Source organism: Haemaphysalis longicornis, unplaced genomic scaffold (assembly GCF_048455015.1).
Source record: "Haemaphysalis longicornis isolate Haplotype H1 unplaced genomic scaffold, Haemaphysalis longicornis Haplotype H1 scaffold_1, whole genome shotgun sequence".
In the NCBI taxonomy this organism is placed as follows: domain Eukaryota; kingdom Metazoa; phylum Arthropoda; class Arachnida; order Ixodida; family Ixodidae; genus Haemaphysalis; species Haemaphysalis longicornis.
Genome location: NW_027526203.1, coordinates 307,841,692 through 307,858,633, shown reverse-complemented (window position 1 = coordinate 307,858,633; position 16,942 = coordinate 307,841,692). Strand labels below are relative to the sequence as shown.

The following is a 16,942-nucleotide window of genomic DNA, read 5'->3' as shown; positions in this document are numbered from 1 at the left end:
TCCCGCGCTAGCAGACGACACGAAGCCCCGCCTCCAAGCCCCTATGCGCCTGCGCCGCTGAGCTTCAATGCGCGACCGCGTCTTGTGCGCTGGCGCTCTGCGGAGCGCGGCCACGCTGCGCCGCGTACGCACCTAAAGTGGACGGCCCTGTACACGTGCCCCAAAAAGTAAACAGACCGCGGGTTGGAGATTTTGAAGGTATTTCTCCGCCAGGTGCCTAGCCAGCAACCTCTAAATTACTTTTCAAGAAAGGCATTCTAAAATAAAATTGGGCCGCACATATTCTATTTATGCTGGCAGCGGCATAAAATAGAAAATATTCTAATCTCACGAAGTTTACTTTATGGGGCACCTGTACGATGTCGTCTTTTTCTGCAGGCCATCTATGGGACCCCGCTGCAATATCTCACGGTGCCACTCAGTAATTATCCTTCAAATTTTAACTTGAGTCTCATGTTACGCATAATAGAGAAAATCAGGTATACCAAAGCTATCTGCCATGAGAAAGTCAATTTTGTCGCTTTTGCGTGATTAGGAACTGTTACGAATCCTCGGCCCGCCGCCGTACTTTCCCGCATCACTCCTCGGCTGTGCGGCGAAGCCACTGCGTGCGCCTTTCAGGCGCACGCAGTCATATTGCAGTGCTATTCAGGCAGCTCGCAGTTTGCTGAAAGCACGGGCTTTGCGCACAAGATAAGACGGGACAAGCACAAACAGGAAAAACTTAAATAGGCACCTGCTCGTCCTGGATTGCGCAAAGCCCATGTTTTCACCGAGATGCACGAAACTCGCCTAACAACAATTTCTGCTTTGCTGCAAATTTGCAGGCATCAATGTTGGTTCATACTGCAGCCCATCATCAGACGTTTCCACAGGCTCAGCAATCCAACGAGGAAAAAGGCCATCAAGCACTGAACAGTTTTTCCCGTAGGCAAAAGTTCAGCACTATAGGAACGTGTTGTCCGCATTCGTCTTGACTGGCTCTCTCCGATACGTTAACAACACCACAGCCTCCCCGAACCACCCCCTCTTTCTCCCGCTCGGCCACAGCTCCCGACTCAGTGCTCCAGCGCTCTCTGAGTTTCCTTAAACCATTTGAGAATGCGTTGATGGCACACCTTTTCGGCCGCGACAGCAGCGCACATTTGTGCGTTTGGTTTACGTACAAGCGAAATAAAATTGTGCAAAAAATAACTAAGCTTTCCCCGCCTTTATGGAACCGAAAAAATGAAAACTATCTTCAATTCAGTTGCTTTGGTACTTTCCATCGTTGGATTATGTAAAGAGAAGTTTGGAAGGAACACACCAGTAGTGATAGTAGTAGCACCTTTAATGCGATAGAAGCGTACATGTGGTCCAAGCAGGGAGAATAAAAAGCAAATATAATTACAACAGGTAACAATGACATAAATGTGTCGGAACTGATCAGTGTGGATATATTTGCATGACAAAAAATAGGTCCTGCTACATTAATATTTGCCGCCGTCGGCATTTAGAGGTACAACTAATTGCAACAGAGAAATTTGTGCGGAGCAGTGACCGGAAGTTGACAACTTTTTCGGCTGAACATTAAGTTGCTTCAGTCCAGCTTCTTTTCATAGGTGTTCAGGCAGCATCGAACATGCACTGTCCTTTGTAGGAAGACCGGTTACGACTTTCTTGTTTTTCTATTTCAATGCCTGTCCGTACCGCTCAATGTAGGACTGCTTCAACTCCCTCCGCATGTCCTTGCCGCTGGATGTTTGCGGAATGCTGTCCACAAACTCTACACCACCATGCAAGTGCTTGTGAAAAGACAACTTATCTGTAAAGAAAAAAACATCGTGGTAAGGTACGCAGTAGGCTGGTAAAGTTTATTACGGGCCCTAAAACATTAATTACGGGTCTCATTCTGCTCCATATGGTAGGCTAAATTTCATTGGCCGCTTCGATTTGTCTTGAAGGGTGGTCGTCGTTTTCTGCACTATATCACCGCCATACACACTTTAAAGCAGTCCCTGGGACCTACTTCACCCTGAAGAACTCAAGGACCAAGCTGCCTGACGAGCACAACAAATTTCAGAACAGGACCCAGCAAACGTCGTTGTTACAGATGCATACAGTGCTACAGGGACACACACGGAAGAGAGAAGCCCAACGCAGGCGGTCATTTAAAACTTAATTCCTGAAAGAAATGAAAAACGGGCCATCTCCACTAGCGAAAACCTGGGGAGGGCCGAAGCATGCAGTGCATAAGATATTCAAAACTTGTAAGTCTGTCTTGCCACACGGCGCAAGATGACTGGGCGCCGGAGAAGCGCCCGTGGGTGGAGCAATCGCACGCTTTCTCGGGATTTAAGCTATATGAATCGAATTTAAAGGGGCCATGAGACAAAACACAAGTTTGGTTCTTTCAAAAGATTGCCTCGTTAGAATCATACTGAAACCACTTTTATCGTAAAATTCGCTCAAATAAGCTATATAATCAGGAAAAAAGGGAATGCTCATGCGACCCACTCGCTCATTTCCCGCAACAGAACCTATGATGTCATACCAGCCAGCTCTGCGATTGGTGGAGGCCGGCAAAAGCAAACGCAAATTAGGCAGAGCTTGCCGAACGAGCTATTTGCGCTTAAATTTAGGGCACATTCTTTTTAAAGCAGTAAGAATGGTGGGACAAACAGTGGAAGTTACGAAAGCACACATAAACATTGAAGTGCCGATGATTACTGCGGTTGGTAATGCGCGCAATATGCTTGGTTTAGCTACACAGGACTGCGCCGCTTTGGGGTAGTCTCAGACGACACTGGCTGATTGATGCAAGCAACGGTGTCTTACTTGACCATATTTGTCGAGCGAGCACTATGTTCCGCGAAACGATTATTAAAGACGATAGTCTTTCTTGGGCTACTTAAACCCAGAAATTTTGGTCTGTCTGTATGTCTGTCTGTCCGTCTGTCTGTCTGTGACTCGATTCAGCCACCCGGCCAAAGCAAAACAATGCCTGCGCAATCGTCTTATATAGTCACAGCTAAATCTACCCGTCTTGGTCCGGTGTAATGTTCATACTTGTCAACATTGTTGAAAAAGAACAATACGTTACGCAAATATGAGACAACAAATCAATACAGAAGTGATATTTGCAGTGTTCCTTTATAAAAATTCAAACATGCTTCACTTTTGCGAAATTAAATACTTCATCAACTGCAGAAAAAGAATTAACTCCGCCGTCACCTGCTGTCGCCCGCGCCACTATAGCTTATGGCGCCATTTTAAGAAACCAACCGGCAACAGTTACGCAAGGTTCCACTAGATAGTTTCCACGTTCTGCTTGCAACGCACGTGGAGTAGGGAAACGCGGTTCTATAAACGTTGAAGTAGGGTGCCTCGATTAACGCGCGTCTTCGCCGTACGGCAGCGTTCGCATCGAGACACCCGGTTTGGAGCAGTGGAACGCGGGAAATTTAAAATGATTTAAGCAAACATTTGGCGTCTTTAACTTGGGAGGAGCGCGACGCAGGAGGAACAACATGAGAGGTGAGCGGTTATAGCGAAGGGAGGCATTTACTTCGCAAAAGCCGATAAAGACTATCGTCTTTTGACGTCATTTAGAACGAAAGGAGCAGATACGCGGCCAATTTTTGTCTTCCTGAACAAAAACAAGCCAGGTTCAAATACGGTCACAAACAAACCAGAGGCAGAAAACTGCTTGCCACGGTATGGTGCCGCCATCTAGGTTCACTAACGGTAAACAAGGTTTCCCAATCGGCTTCAGAGCGATCGGTTTCTGTGATGTCATTGTAGATGACGAAACCACATGATTCAGCAGGAAGATCAAAATTTTAACTTAGATGATTGATTTCACAGCGAATAAAACATCGTTTGCATCCGGACCAGCACTGGGAACACTACAAAACGCGAAATCTTTCGAATAAAACAAACTTGTATTTTGCCTTCAATTCCACAATCAGTGACTTGCATGCCCCATCCGCCTCAGTTTGGGGCAGTGGCAGGGGACAACGCGAGGCAGAGCACTACCCAAGCCTCGCTCTGGAGGCGCGTCATCGGTGATCAACGAGGCACCGGCACCATGTCAGTATGTCTTTTCTTGCTTCCACCGGCCACCCGACCGGCCACCCGAGTGTAGCACACATTATAACCAGTCTACAAACAGCTTCTGCTTCTTCTTGACAACTGCTGAAGCGGACAGGGAGCGTTCCACAAATATTTAAATCTTGTTTGTTTATTTTGTAGCGGTTTTATCCATTATGCACTTTTTTTTAGTACGCGTTACGTTCTAGCGCGAGGCTTTGGAAAAGAGTGTCCCGGTGTTTTAGTACCGCGACTACATAAGACGAGGACGACAGGAGACGCCAACAGCCCAAGCCTCTAAGAGGCTTCGCCCCTAAAACCTGTTTAGATATACTCGAGCTTTCTTACCACAACTAACTGCGTGCGACAAATGAGAAAACCAAAAAATTACTCATTTTTTAAAAAACTACAACCCAGATGGCAGCACCCTACTCAGCCTATGACTTACGTAGAGACCGGAGTTTAGGCAAATGGCGTTTCTTTTGATGCCTAACGTAGCCATGGTACGGTAGCGAACATATTTTAGTTGAATATTCTTTGTTTAACCAATTGGTTTTCGGTGCCCAGCGTGCACCGAACACGTACTGAATATTGTGGGTTAGCTGTAGAATTCAGTGCAATTAAACTTTTCAATTATTTTAAAATGAACCTCGTACCGTCCTTACCAATCTTGAAGCGTTTACTTCTTGCATTTAGTGGAAACTATTGCTGACACGTTCCTCATATTTATACCATTTCTGTTCACCACAGTTGCCTTCCATAATTTGCGACTTCAGGATGCTCCTTTAACCAAATGATGTTTTGCTTACTATTAAGTACGTAGTCGAAGTCGCTCTTCTTCTATGATATTGATACGGTTTTATTTGTGGAGTAACCAAGTGTTGTCAATTTTTTAGATGCTTGGATTGGTATCGCTGGGTACAAAATCTTGGTCCTTTATTGCGTTGGTGCTGCATAATTGGACATGTGCTTTTTCTAATAATCTCGGCAATACACTTCACAATCGCTCGTTAAATTGTATAAGGTAAAATACCTTGTACACATAGTTTCTAGCTTTCTTCATCTGTTTGCCACTTAACCTACTTGTTTTATTTGACTAATTACTTTTTATACATATTTTCTAGTTTTCTTAATCAGTTTGACAAACCGGCTTGTTTTATTTGACTAAGATCGCTACGTCTAATTACTTGTATATAGTCAATAGTAAGAAGTCCCCAGGCAATATTTCACTATGGAATTTCTTTTTGTAGCAATCATAGCGCATGTTCTTACTCTCGAAGCAATTAACAATATGACTGGATTTTGTGTGATGTGATTGTGTGTTGTCATGATGCCCTTAAATCAAGGAAAGGTGGTCTAAAATCAGAATATAACACACGTCCCCTTCTGAACAACATACACGTTACCCGAAGTCAAAATTAGCTTTCTTCTCGGGATTTAAATCTACGGTAAACGGCTCAAATCCGACGATTTTTTACACGCAATTTCTGTTTCAATACAAGCGAGGCATAACTCAGCGCAAATGGTAGAGCTTGTTCCTTACAAAAAATAAATGGCACTCACTGCATAATTGCTGCCAATTTTTTAAATCTATGCTCGTTGCTCGCAGTTCGGGGCAGCGTATTTACTATTCTTTTACTATTATTTTCCTCCGCATGCTTCGAAACGTTGTGTAAGGAAGTCATCACGCGAGACAACGGAGAAAATCTGTTGGGTCTCAGCAAGTTTGTCCATTACAGCCAGACACTCGAAAAGCAGACAAGAAACAGCGCTGACTTGCGCAAGAATAAGGTTTCTTTCCGCAAGCAGAGTGCCTATGCAGCAGAATCGTTTATCAATTAATTTAATTTCACCTAAAGAGCAGGTCTGCAGGTTTTAATTAACTGCAGTTTATTAAAATAGCCCATACCTCCGTGGGCTCTAGGGTTGATCCCCTCTGAAGTGCAATTTTATTTGCTAGAATCTATTAGACTCTACGTGTATCATTGCAAGGTCTAGTTCAATCACATCATTATTTATTGATGATTTCGACGTCCCTGAATGTAATGTCTATTTTGGCACTTTCCAGGATGTTGTCTCGGAAACTGAGAAATAAAGCATTGTATTGGATTGCAGTTTACCTTTCAGATTCATACGTGTAACAATCCGCAGTTCCTAGACGTAACCTCTCGTTTTTCCCAGATAACACTACCGATATTTCTGCGACAAAGCCAACAAAATTCTTCCCAACCATTCCAAGTTAGCTATCCTTTCATTTCAAGGAAGCTATACCCAAGTTCTGCGTGGGACTTGGGGACCCATTACTTGGTTAAAGCAAGTTCCGCCAGGGACTTGGGGACCCATTACTTGGTTAAAGCATGCGCGCTGAACGCTGATGGCACCTTCACTATAAATGCGTTAAAGCCGTGGAGACCTCCTAGTTGTCCCTGGCAGCATTACGATATTATCACGCCGTCATGGGTGATCGCACACAAGATACCTACGGCGTGCGTCTTTCTAGCTGTCACCCTTCCCCCTCACCCTTGCCCATGTCAAGGACTGCTGGTGCGACTGACCCCTTGTTCGCGAGGGGGATTGGGAAGTTGGACGTTTCTCCTTGCGTGTTGTATTTCTCGATCGACTCACCACTGCTCACCGTTACGCAAAATCAACAACTACGCCAAGCACAGTAACACAGTAGCACCGTTACGCAAAATCGACAACTACGCCAAGCACAGTAACACTTTACAACATTCCATTCACGAGTTCGTGTCTCTTGCCGAGACGTCCATGCAATTGTTCGGAATGGTGCTGCATGCAATTAGAACACTGGCATTTAGATGATGTATCACTTCTAAGAAAAGCTAGATACACAGCACAACGTACAAGCAAAGACATGTGCGGTTCATTTAAATACATTGATGCGTGCTTAGCGCGACACGAAGGCCGTAATACATCCAAACGTGTGTGTCATTGTGTTAAATTTCTATCATTGCAGTACTTTCGTATAGATATATTTGTAATTATTTCATTCAGCTTCAGTATTTTGGCTTTGCCTGTTGCGTAAACATCATTGAAAGTTTCGATTTACTTCGATTGCAACTAATGCGCGTTATAACCATTTTTTTCTCTGCTGGCGCGTTGCCAACTCCGCCGGCGGCTTGGCGAACTCGAGTCACGGACCAGGGCTCCGCCGCGATCACCACTGCGCGGGTTCACGCCGCGCTCAAAATTAAAGCTCTACTATTTACGTCCCTTCGGTAGAGAATTCTGAGATCAAGCGTGCTCTTCTCGGTTGTGCTATCGTTCGTTCTGCCCCGCTATCGCCCACCTCACCGAGGCTTCACATAAAAACGCACTGGTTGCGTCCGCACCACCGTTACCACCTACCAACGACGAGGTCCCGCAGCCTAGCAGCCAAGCATTCTTCAAGAGCCTCTGCGTTGGGACCGGTGGGCCGATGGTAGTTCTCCAGCACGACGAATGCTCGGGCTGCCTCCCCAAACTCTGGGTGTGGCACACCTGCCACGACAACCTGCCGTACAGCGGGATCCGTGGCCAGCAGCTCCTCGAGCTCTGCGGGCGCTACCTGCTGGTCCATGCACTTGATCAGCTCTTTCAGCCGACCGGACACGAAGAAGCAGCCATCCGGAGAGTAAAAGCCCTTGTCTCCTGCGTCCAGTGAATACGAATGCTGTGTTTTCGGGGGAGTATTGTACGACACACGTTTTCACTGAAAGCCCCAAAGTTGCATGTGGCACGTGCGCATGCCATTAACTTTAGGACGAGGCGTCTTGCTAATGTGATCAGCGAAAGCTATCGCAGACAGGTGGCGCATTGGCGGAAGCCAGTAAGAACAGGGCTAACTTATTTCAACTGAAGCTTTCCCACCTATCTCTCACAACCGCACCCCGCGTAGTTTCATTTCGTTCCTACATGTGTAGAAGCAGCTCAATTCTGGCTTACCCATTGCCCCTCTTTTAGCTTAAAAAGCTGGCAACATAGCTCAGCCGCTTGCCAGGGGTTTTTGTGAGGAACGGCGGAGGCGAATAACCTTTATCACTTCCCGCTTTATCATTAAACACTTCACAGGCACCGCTGGCATGATGCGGCTATTCATCCTTGTCCGATGCGATCTCTCACCACACGAAGTACCCAGTGATTATTCTCTGACCTGCATATTCACGCGTTTATGCCCCTCGGCAACAATCGTGCTCCTACTATAATCCTCCCGCCGTACGATTTCTGCAATCCTCTCATAGCTCCGTAGACATTATGCCTAGAAGGGACCAATGCTCTCGAAAGTAGTCTGCGATTTGACGGGGAGTAGTTTAGGGTGTGCTCCAAACATCATCATCATCGGTTTAGGCTGTGTACCCCCCCCCCCTTTCATGCCGCCTTCAAAGCCTGCTGTAATGCCCTTACACACACCTTGGTAGCATCTGTAATAGCTGCAGGAAATGCTACGACCTTTTTCGATCAGGTCCGTACGGTAGTTCTATACCACGGGTGCACAACTGGAAAATGGTATAGACGAAAAACAGACTTCCTTGAGATATGTGTCGAGCTCTACAAAATACGTAAAAGCATATCAAGCGAAAATGAAGCATAAAGGAAATGTGAGAATAATATTAGAGCTTTTGCCTGTTTCACTTCCAACGACGCGTTGATGCATGTAAACAGGAGAGTTTGTAGGTACAATTTTCCCTGTATTATCAATGTAACGTGGTGGTGTTCTAGTTAATCAAAACATTTGCAAACGACGTAAAGATCAATAAAGTAATTTACAAATATGGGTCTCTCCGTGAGTTTCCAAGTAGCCTTCCTTGGATAACCAAAACGCGAAAAATTACGATAAGGCCAGTCAGTAAAAATTCGCGTGCTCAGACCAGTATTTAGTTTTTCAACTATGCTCATTGAATTTTTTCTGCGTCCACATAAGTTTAGAAACACAGGTGGTGAGAAATATCGCCTGATGTTGCTGCTGGCTGTGCAAAGCGACGTTGTGGGGCTGAGTCAGCCTCAGCATATTTCGCTCCGTAGCGCTCACCAGGGGGATGGAAATAGCTCGTTTAGCCCTCAGTAGAAATCAGAAATAAATTTTGCTTACCATGTAAGAGCGCCAGAAAATAAACACTGTTTAACACTAAAATTAACATTAGTACATATCAAGTCAATTATATAATTGTTCGAGCGAGTTAAGAGAATGCTAACATTTTTGTGGGAATAATTGAGGCACCCATGCTAAAGGTTATCGGGCTAAGAGATCTTGTAGCTCATTGATGCCGGAACTTCCCACCTCCGCGCAAAAAAGTAGTCGGTAAAGTTCCTCATTTTCTCTTTTTCCTCGTTTTATTGGCTGACATTGCTCAATTTGCCTTGCGCACCCTGCGAGTTCCCATTTCCATTGGCAGAAAAACGTTTTCCGCAATTTGAAATATCAGCGACGAGATTGCGCATACAGGTTTCCATCTAAACAAGGGCCCTTGCAGTCAAAGGCGCCGCTTGATGGGCTTTGGATAGGATGATGGCTAGTCGTTAAGAATATCAAGGCTATTAAAATATTATCGGGCGAATTATAGCTCCAAGGCCTCACTGGTCGCCTTTAATTAGGTTAAAGTATGTGTTAGATTACCTAGTGCGGCACAGCGAACATGTGTGTCTTAAGCAATACGTAAGTGTCAAAGAAGTTCAGAAGACCAAACCAACTTACTCCCAGTTTTAAATTCCACCCCAAAGATATTTCCAGTGCACAACACTGTAATGCCTGGGCGCTGCTTGGCGATTGGATATCCAACTGCCACCATTGTTATTATCTCGTGATTTTGGCTCCATCCAGTAATTGTAGGAGGAGAAATCCAGTAATTGTAAGAGGACAGTTTTGTCGTGCAAAGTTCGCGGCTATACTTTACATCCATGCGTTTAACCAGAAATCGTTTGCTCACGGACCCGCAATCACACCAATCACCAGCCCAAGCAAGCGCCGCGGTAGTTTATAAAGCCTTACGAGAGAAAAATTGAAATACTCCCTCTGCTGATATTCGATAATTTCGTTGTGCCTTTCGGATCAACAAAATCTTTTTGGGAGCAGATTTTTGGACTGTGCCGTGCAGGACCATATGTGCTCCATTGTGTCGCCAGATGGTGCTGCAGGTCCTCTTTAAAGCGAAATTGATGGAATTTTTGATAGGATTCTTTGTGCGCAGTCTACATGAGAGCGTTCAAAATAGCTCTACCTTAACTAGAGACCGTTTGCCACATTTCTTGCCTTTTTGTGGGCCCTTCGTTCTCGTTTTAATTATTAATAGGCGGCAAAATACCACGCTAAACTGCCAGTAAGAGAACAAACAACGGAAACTGATCCCAAAAGGTGACAGCCGTAACGAAGTTGAAGCGGAGATAGAAGAAAAAGAACGCAAGCGGGGCGCCCCTTCAGCGTGGAGTCTCGAGCGAAAGTACCACCGGGTACTTAGCCAGGGCTCCTGTTTATCTTATCCGTCTTGCTTCGGGATCTGAGCAGTGACATTTAAATTTTAACGACTGCATTTACACCGTGGCGAAGAACGGTTCTTGGGGTTTCTCTCTGTTAAGAATAAACCAATAAGAAAGAAACAAAGAAAGAGAAAAAGAAAGAAAGAAAGAAAGAAAGAAAGAAAGAAAGAAAGAAAGAAAGAAAGAAAGAAAGAAAGAAAGAAAGAAAGAGAAAAAGAAAAAGGAAGAAAGAATATATGTTTGCGCTTTTTTGTGCCCATGGCTACGGGCTACGTTAGCCTCCTGGTAAGAAACGCTCTATCTGTACGAAACTTGAAAAAAAAATTCGAAACCTGCTAACAGAAATGTTTTCTTTTTTTTCAAGCGCCATACTGCAACTCACGCACAACAATGAAGGGTAAAAAAGCCCGTCGTACCAGTGCGTACAAAGCCATCTTCATAGATGTCAGCCGTCTCCTGTGGCCGCCTCAAGTAACCCCTGAAAGCGCTGGGTCCTTTTACATATATTTCCCCTTGTTCCAGTGGCCCAAGAACTTTTCCTGTGTCTACGTCCACCACCTATTAAAATCAACAGGATTATTTCATGCACTTCAGTAATCATTGTTATCAAACGACTCTATCTTATGCGCCGTAGCGTGAGTCTGGTGAAATCGAGCTTGCATTTATTTTCCCCACAAGGGTGTGCAGTCGTATTTATCGCAAAAGAATGCTTACGGTTCCCACTTTCACGGGCCACGCTGCGATGTAGGACTGTTGCTTTTGCTGAGCTGCCCACTTCTTATCAACGAATATCTCTCTCTTGATTGATTTAACGCACCGATCGGTTTAACGCGCCGACGCTACACAGGCGATGAGGCGCGCCGTAGTGGAGGGCTCCAAATTAATTTTTTGACCACTTGGAGATATTTAACGTGCGCCAAAATCTCGAACACACGGGCGTTTTCGATTTTCGCTTCCATCAGAAAAGCGGCAGCCGCGGTCAACAATCGAACCCGCGTCCTTGGGCTCAGGAGTCCAATTGTATATCTCTCTCGCTTGTTGCTGCGCACGCCTCTAGCCCGCACCGACCGGGAATATTTAACAGTACTTTACTGAAGCACGGGTTGTAAACCCCATGGCAGCCCTTATGCGGCACCTGACTGCGACGAAAGAAGGAAATTCGAAGGATGGCAGTCCCTGGCATGTGATTTTGTGAGAAAATGTGATCTGCGGGTCACTTCTTTGCAATGCATTGGGAACATGCCGCCTCAAACTCCGCAGGTTAAAAGCGAAGGTTATAGTTAACATGCAAGATCATTTTCCTAGCTCAAGTGAGGACAATATGACGTAACCGCCGTGTTCGGCTCCGCGTTCGACTTTGCTCCATATTCAAACACACAAATCCATGCATGTACATTGATTAATGAGGCTGCCCCCTTTTCGGGGAGTTGCATAGATATGTGCACATCAATACGCCCACCAATACTCTCTTGAGTGCCCCCGACAGGCGACAGCTCGTTCTGACAGGTATGTGCTATGAATGCTGCCGATACACCCGTGGTACAGTGCTGTGAGATAGAATAATTGGCGTCGCTGCCATCCTGTATCGGCTCTTTTATGTGATGAAAATTACTTATGGAAGTTCAACAAACGTTCCTGCAATCCACAAACTAAATTTGCTGCGCCACCTACGCCTGTGCCTAAAATTTCTTTCGTTACTGCCCGTAGCGAACGCAACTAAACTTTCCCAACTCTGTCGCATGCACCCTATTGTAAATCAGTTCCTTTCTCTAAAAACGTATCATTGAACATAGGCGATGTGCATAAACATTTTTCGTGAAATGATACGCTCGCCGTTGTCATCCTGCGAATTCGCTGCTTTGGAGGCGGCGATTGGTCATTTGGATGTCCAGGGGGAAGCAGACGCGTGAGAAGTTTTCACGAATGTGTAATTTCCTACATTCCTCTCGTGAAGACAGTTTCTGAAGAAGTTGGCTTTTTATACAGTTAATTTCAGAAATAACGACCACAACGTATTCTTAGAGCAACATCCCATAACTTCATGCTCAGCGCTGGGGAAAAGAATAATCAGTTTGGATCTCGTACTACTTGAGGAGCTTTTCCAGCAACTAAAGCAGTATAACTGAGAACGACTCTAAGCAGTAAAAATATACACCAAGCGTGCGCTTGAACCGCTTATATTTTTAGTACACTCAGGAACTTGTCGCAACGAAAACGTAAGAACAACTTCAGGGAGAGAGAGATAGAGAGAGAGGTAAACTTTATTGGGCCAAGCTCTGTTACGGGGACGTGGTGGCCGCCGGCTTTAGCCTGGCAGCGGCAATGGCAGCCCGATTCGTCAGGGAGGCTTGAACCTCCGGATCAGAGCTGCTCAGTGCCCTCTCGCAGTGCTCGTCGCAGGTGATGGAGGAAAAAGGATCATTGGGACAAGCCCACTTGGTGTGGGATAAGGTGGCGGGAATGCCGCATGATGGGCAGTTCGGGGAGGGAAATAAAGACGGGTGAATGCGATGGAGCAGCGCGCGACAGAGGAGGATACCTGTCTGCAGAAGGTGCCACGTGCGTTCTTGCACATTGTCGAGACTGACGTGAGCAGGGGGATATACACGGCGGGCAAGGCGGAAATGTGTCGCTATGTCGTGATAGCTGAGTAGGCTATCTCTACCTGATCTGGCACCGTGCGAGGGGACGAGGCTGTGGCCGGCTCGGAAAGTGAACTCTCGAGCAGCAGAATGGGCCGCCTCATTACCTCTCAGCCCGGCGTGAGCAGGGGTCCAGATCAGTTCTACTGAGGTGGAGGGGGGATTTCGAGAGAAAATTTTGAGTGCATGTGGGGATAGGAGCCTCCTGGCGAAATTTGGATGGCCGTTTTCGAATCGGAGATCACAATTGTAGGAGTCGGCCGGTGCGTTAAGGCAAGCGCTATTGCCGCCTCCTCCACCGTTGGAGGATTGATGGTGCGGCCAGACATGGAGTCAAGTGGCGGGGCATTAGGGCTTTCAATGATTGCTACTGCATATGCACCATGGTGGCGGTAGTCGGCCGCGTCCACATAAAGAATGCCCGGTCTGATGGGGAGTCGCCTATTAATCGCGCGTACCCTTTGCTCCCGTCGCCCCATGTGGTAAGTTGGGTGCATATTGCGCGGAAGTGGCCGAACCAGGATATTAGCATGGATATTTGTGGGAATTTGGAGCTTGCTTTCGGTGTGATTAACGGAGCTCGTAAGCCGAGTTTTCCCAGAATGTGCCGTCCAGTAGAGGTGCCTGATAGCCGTTGCAGCTGACCTATGTGATGGGCCTCCACCAGCTCCTCCGCGAGGTTGTGAATTCCCAAGCTCTCAATTCGGGCAGTGGAAGTGTACAAGGGGACCTGTAATGCAGCCTTGTAGGCTTTCCTGATCAGACAATTAATTTTCTTCAGTTCAGTGGGAGTAACCTGAAGGAAAGGGAGTGAGTGTGGGATGCGGCTTACGACAGAAGCCTGCACCAGTCGCACTCTGTCTTCCTCCTTAAGCCCTCTGTTCCGGGCGGTTATGCGTCTAATAAGGCCGATTTTTGATTCACGTGCGAATATAGTCGTGAGATGTACTGATTGTTAGCCCGGTTACGCTAGATTAGAAGACCGAGTATACGTATACTGTTTACCACAGGGACAGTGATGTCACCAATTGTAATTTGTATAACCGGGACGGACTTGGTGCTGTTTTTTGCCGGCAAAAGGAGTTCAGATTTAGTGGGGGGCAGTCAAGTCCGGCTGCACGCGCTTCCTCGATGAAAATTTGTGCTCCAGTTTGTAAAGTTTCCTCTATGTGTGCATCGCTGCCTCCACACATCCAGAGAGTGATGTCGTCCGCGTAAAGGCGGAATTTAAGGCGACGAATTTTCTCAAGTCTCCGGGGGATGATGAGAATTGCAAAATTAACAAGGTGAGGGGAGAGAATGGCGCCCTGAGGTGTGCCAATAGAGGGAATATTGATCGGGTCCGAGATTATGTCTCCAACCTGAATAACCGCTGTCCGCGACGCGAGGAAGCTTCGCACATAGTGGTAGGCGCCGGACCTCACCCTCACCCATAGAATACATAACGTTCGCTGGAGCTGTACTGACTCATCATTGGGTAGTTCAAGAGAACGTGTTGCTGGGTGTGTTGGTTGAGGTCTACAAACATACTGAGTGGCGCAAATACACAATACACAAGAAGGGTAGTGATCACCTCATTATTCAAAAGACATCTCCCTCGCCCATTCCATCAAACCGCGACCCAGACATACCCAGATAACAAATTGGGATTATTTCCGCCACGCCCGCGCTAACTACTCCCAGCCAGAAATTCAGACTGACACTTTCCAGGACTGGGTCGGCCAGATAGTTACCGATGCCTACCTCAACAACAACCAATTAGACCCTGAAATCCCGTCGGACATAGTGGACTACCGGCTACTTCACCTGTGGGAGGCCTTCAAGGGCATACAGCGCCGATGGCGAAAGAACAAACATAATCGTCAGCTCCCGCAGAAAATGGTAGACTCGCGCCTACAAGTTGATTCCCGTGCTGATCATTTGGCACATAATCAGGGGGGTTAACTGTGTAAGGCCACTTGAGCATGAAACGCACGTGGTCTATTCCTAGACGTCTTTTAGACCCTGAACGATCAAAGACTGCTCAAATTAATAGGCTCACAGCTATTGTTCATCATTTCCAGGGCACGAACCAACAGCTCCTTGACACAGCCAAGTCTTTGTACATACACAAGGGAGAGAAACTGGATCTACCTCTCTACCAAGGAACGGCCAACGCTGAACTTGACGCTGATATCACGGAGGCGGAAGTAAGAGCTGCTCTACTCCACATCCGCCCAGGGTCAGCTCCGGGACCAGACGGAATGTCTAAACAAAATGTCACGTAACTTGGACGATCCTTCAATGTCGACTCTCACCAAGTTTTTTCATCATTTTTGGACATCCATCACCCTACGCCAGTCATGGAAGCACGCAAAAATCTCTCTCATCCCAAAACCAGGAAAAACTCTCAGCTTGGATCACCTCAGGCCGATATCACCTACGTCGTGCATGGGTAAAGTTCCTGAACACATCATCCATGCACAGCTAACGAAACATCTCACCTCCATCAATGCCTTCCCTCATTCAATGATTGGCTTTCGCTCTGGATTATCAACTCAAGATATGCACCTTCAATTATTTCACAAATTCAGGGAAGCTTGTACTCACGCGCAAGACTTGAATGGCGAAGCTGTTATAGGTGATCATTGACGGACACAAAGTTGAGTTTTAGTATCGTTGCGGTGTTGTGGTTGACGTCGGCGGCATGTCATTTCAATGACCTTACGCTGAGCAACGCCAGAGTCAGCTCGACGTTTTGGTCGACGTTTTCGTACGCCACTCTGCAAGCGCGACTTATCGTCTCTGGCGCATGCTTTGCACGCCGAGCCTCTCGAAGCGCGGCCTCTTTGTCGGCCGTGCGATCTATCTGCAGCCGGGTCATGGGGAGTCAATGATCACCTGCAACAGCTTCGAAATTCGAGTCGCGGCTCTTCTACGGTACAGAGCGCATACAACGCCGACACGAGGACGAACGAACGAGGGGCCTACGCTATGCGTGTCTTTATCGTTCCGAGCAATTAAGTGTTGCAACGAAACGGCGAATGTTGAGTTTTTTGCGGCCAATTTTGGCCAATCTCCCAAAGTGGGCATGCTTGGCTTGAAGACGTGCGCTAGACGCACGCGGCGAACAATTTTTTTTTTTTTTTTGTCAACATTGGCCAATCTTCCAAAGTGGATATGCTTAGCTTGGCGAACGTGTGCTCGAGGCGCGCGTGCTCGATCGCTCGGCATTTTCTTAGTATTTTTAACTGCAGATACTATACACAAACGATTTGCTCAACAGCTTCACTGTTAACCGCATAACTAAAACAGTACCCGGAGTGGAGAGTGGGAAGAAGGGCGCAAGCCAGTGCCTGTCCGAAATCGCCCAACGTCGCTATGACAATCCCGCTGAAGACTGCGCTGGTCAGTCCCCCTGTTTTGCGAAGTGAGCTAAAACGCTCGAGTGCCGAGATTTCGGTGCACGTTAAAGATCGCCAGGTGGTCAAAAATTAATCCGGAACCATGCACTACGGCGCCCCTCATAGCCGAGGTTTAGCTTCGGCCCGTCAAACTTCCCCCTACCCCCCCCCCCCCCCCACACACACACACAAATATTTTGTGCGATAATGTCGAGCGACAAGAATAGAGCGACAGAAGTAGCGCACCCTTTTTCTTTTTTCAACCCACACCCTCCACCCCAGTGGCTTCTCCTCCACCTCCAACATATTCTGGCGCTTGGTTGAAAAAATAAAGAATATTTTTCTCGGTTCTCACAAGATTCACTGTGTTCACAT

At 46.7% G+C, this 16,942-nt stretch overlaps 1 protein-coding gene across 4 annotated transcripts in view; it reads right to left on the bottom strand.

Moving 5' to 3' along the window:
• Positions 1-1,321: 1,321 nt before the first annotated feature.
• Positions 1,322-16,942, bottom strand: part of LOC144149826 (luciferin 4-monooxygenase-like) — a 146,564-nt gene continuing 130,943 nt past the window's right edge. For all 4 annotated transcript variants that reach the window (XM_077681504.1, XM_077681513.1, XM_077681518.1 and 1 more), the window contains 3 exons: positions 10,959-11,100; positions 7,441-7,722; positions 1,322-1,804 (listed from right to left, as the gene is read on the bottom strand). In XM_077681504.1, coding sequence (XP_077537630.1) covers positions 1,668-1,804; positions 7,441-7,722; positions 10,959-11,100 — 561 coding nt within the window. In that variant the 3' untranslated portion in view covers positions 1,322-1,667. The remainder of the gene's footprint in view (positions 1,805-7,440; positions 7,723-10,958; positions 11,101-16,942) is intronic.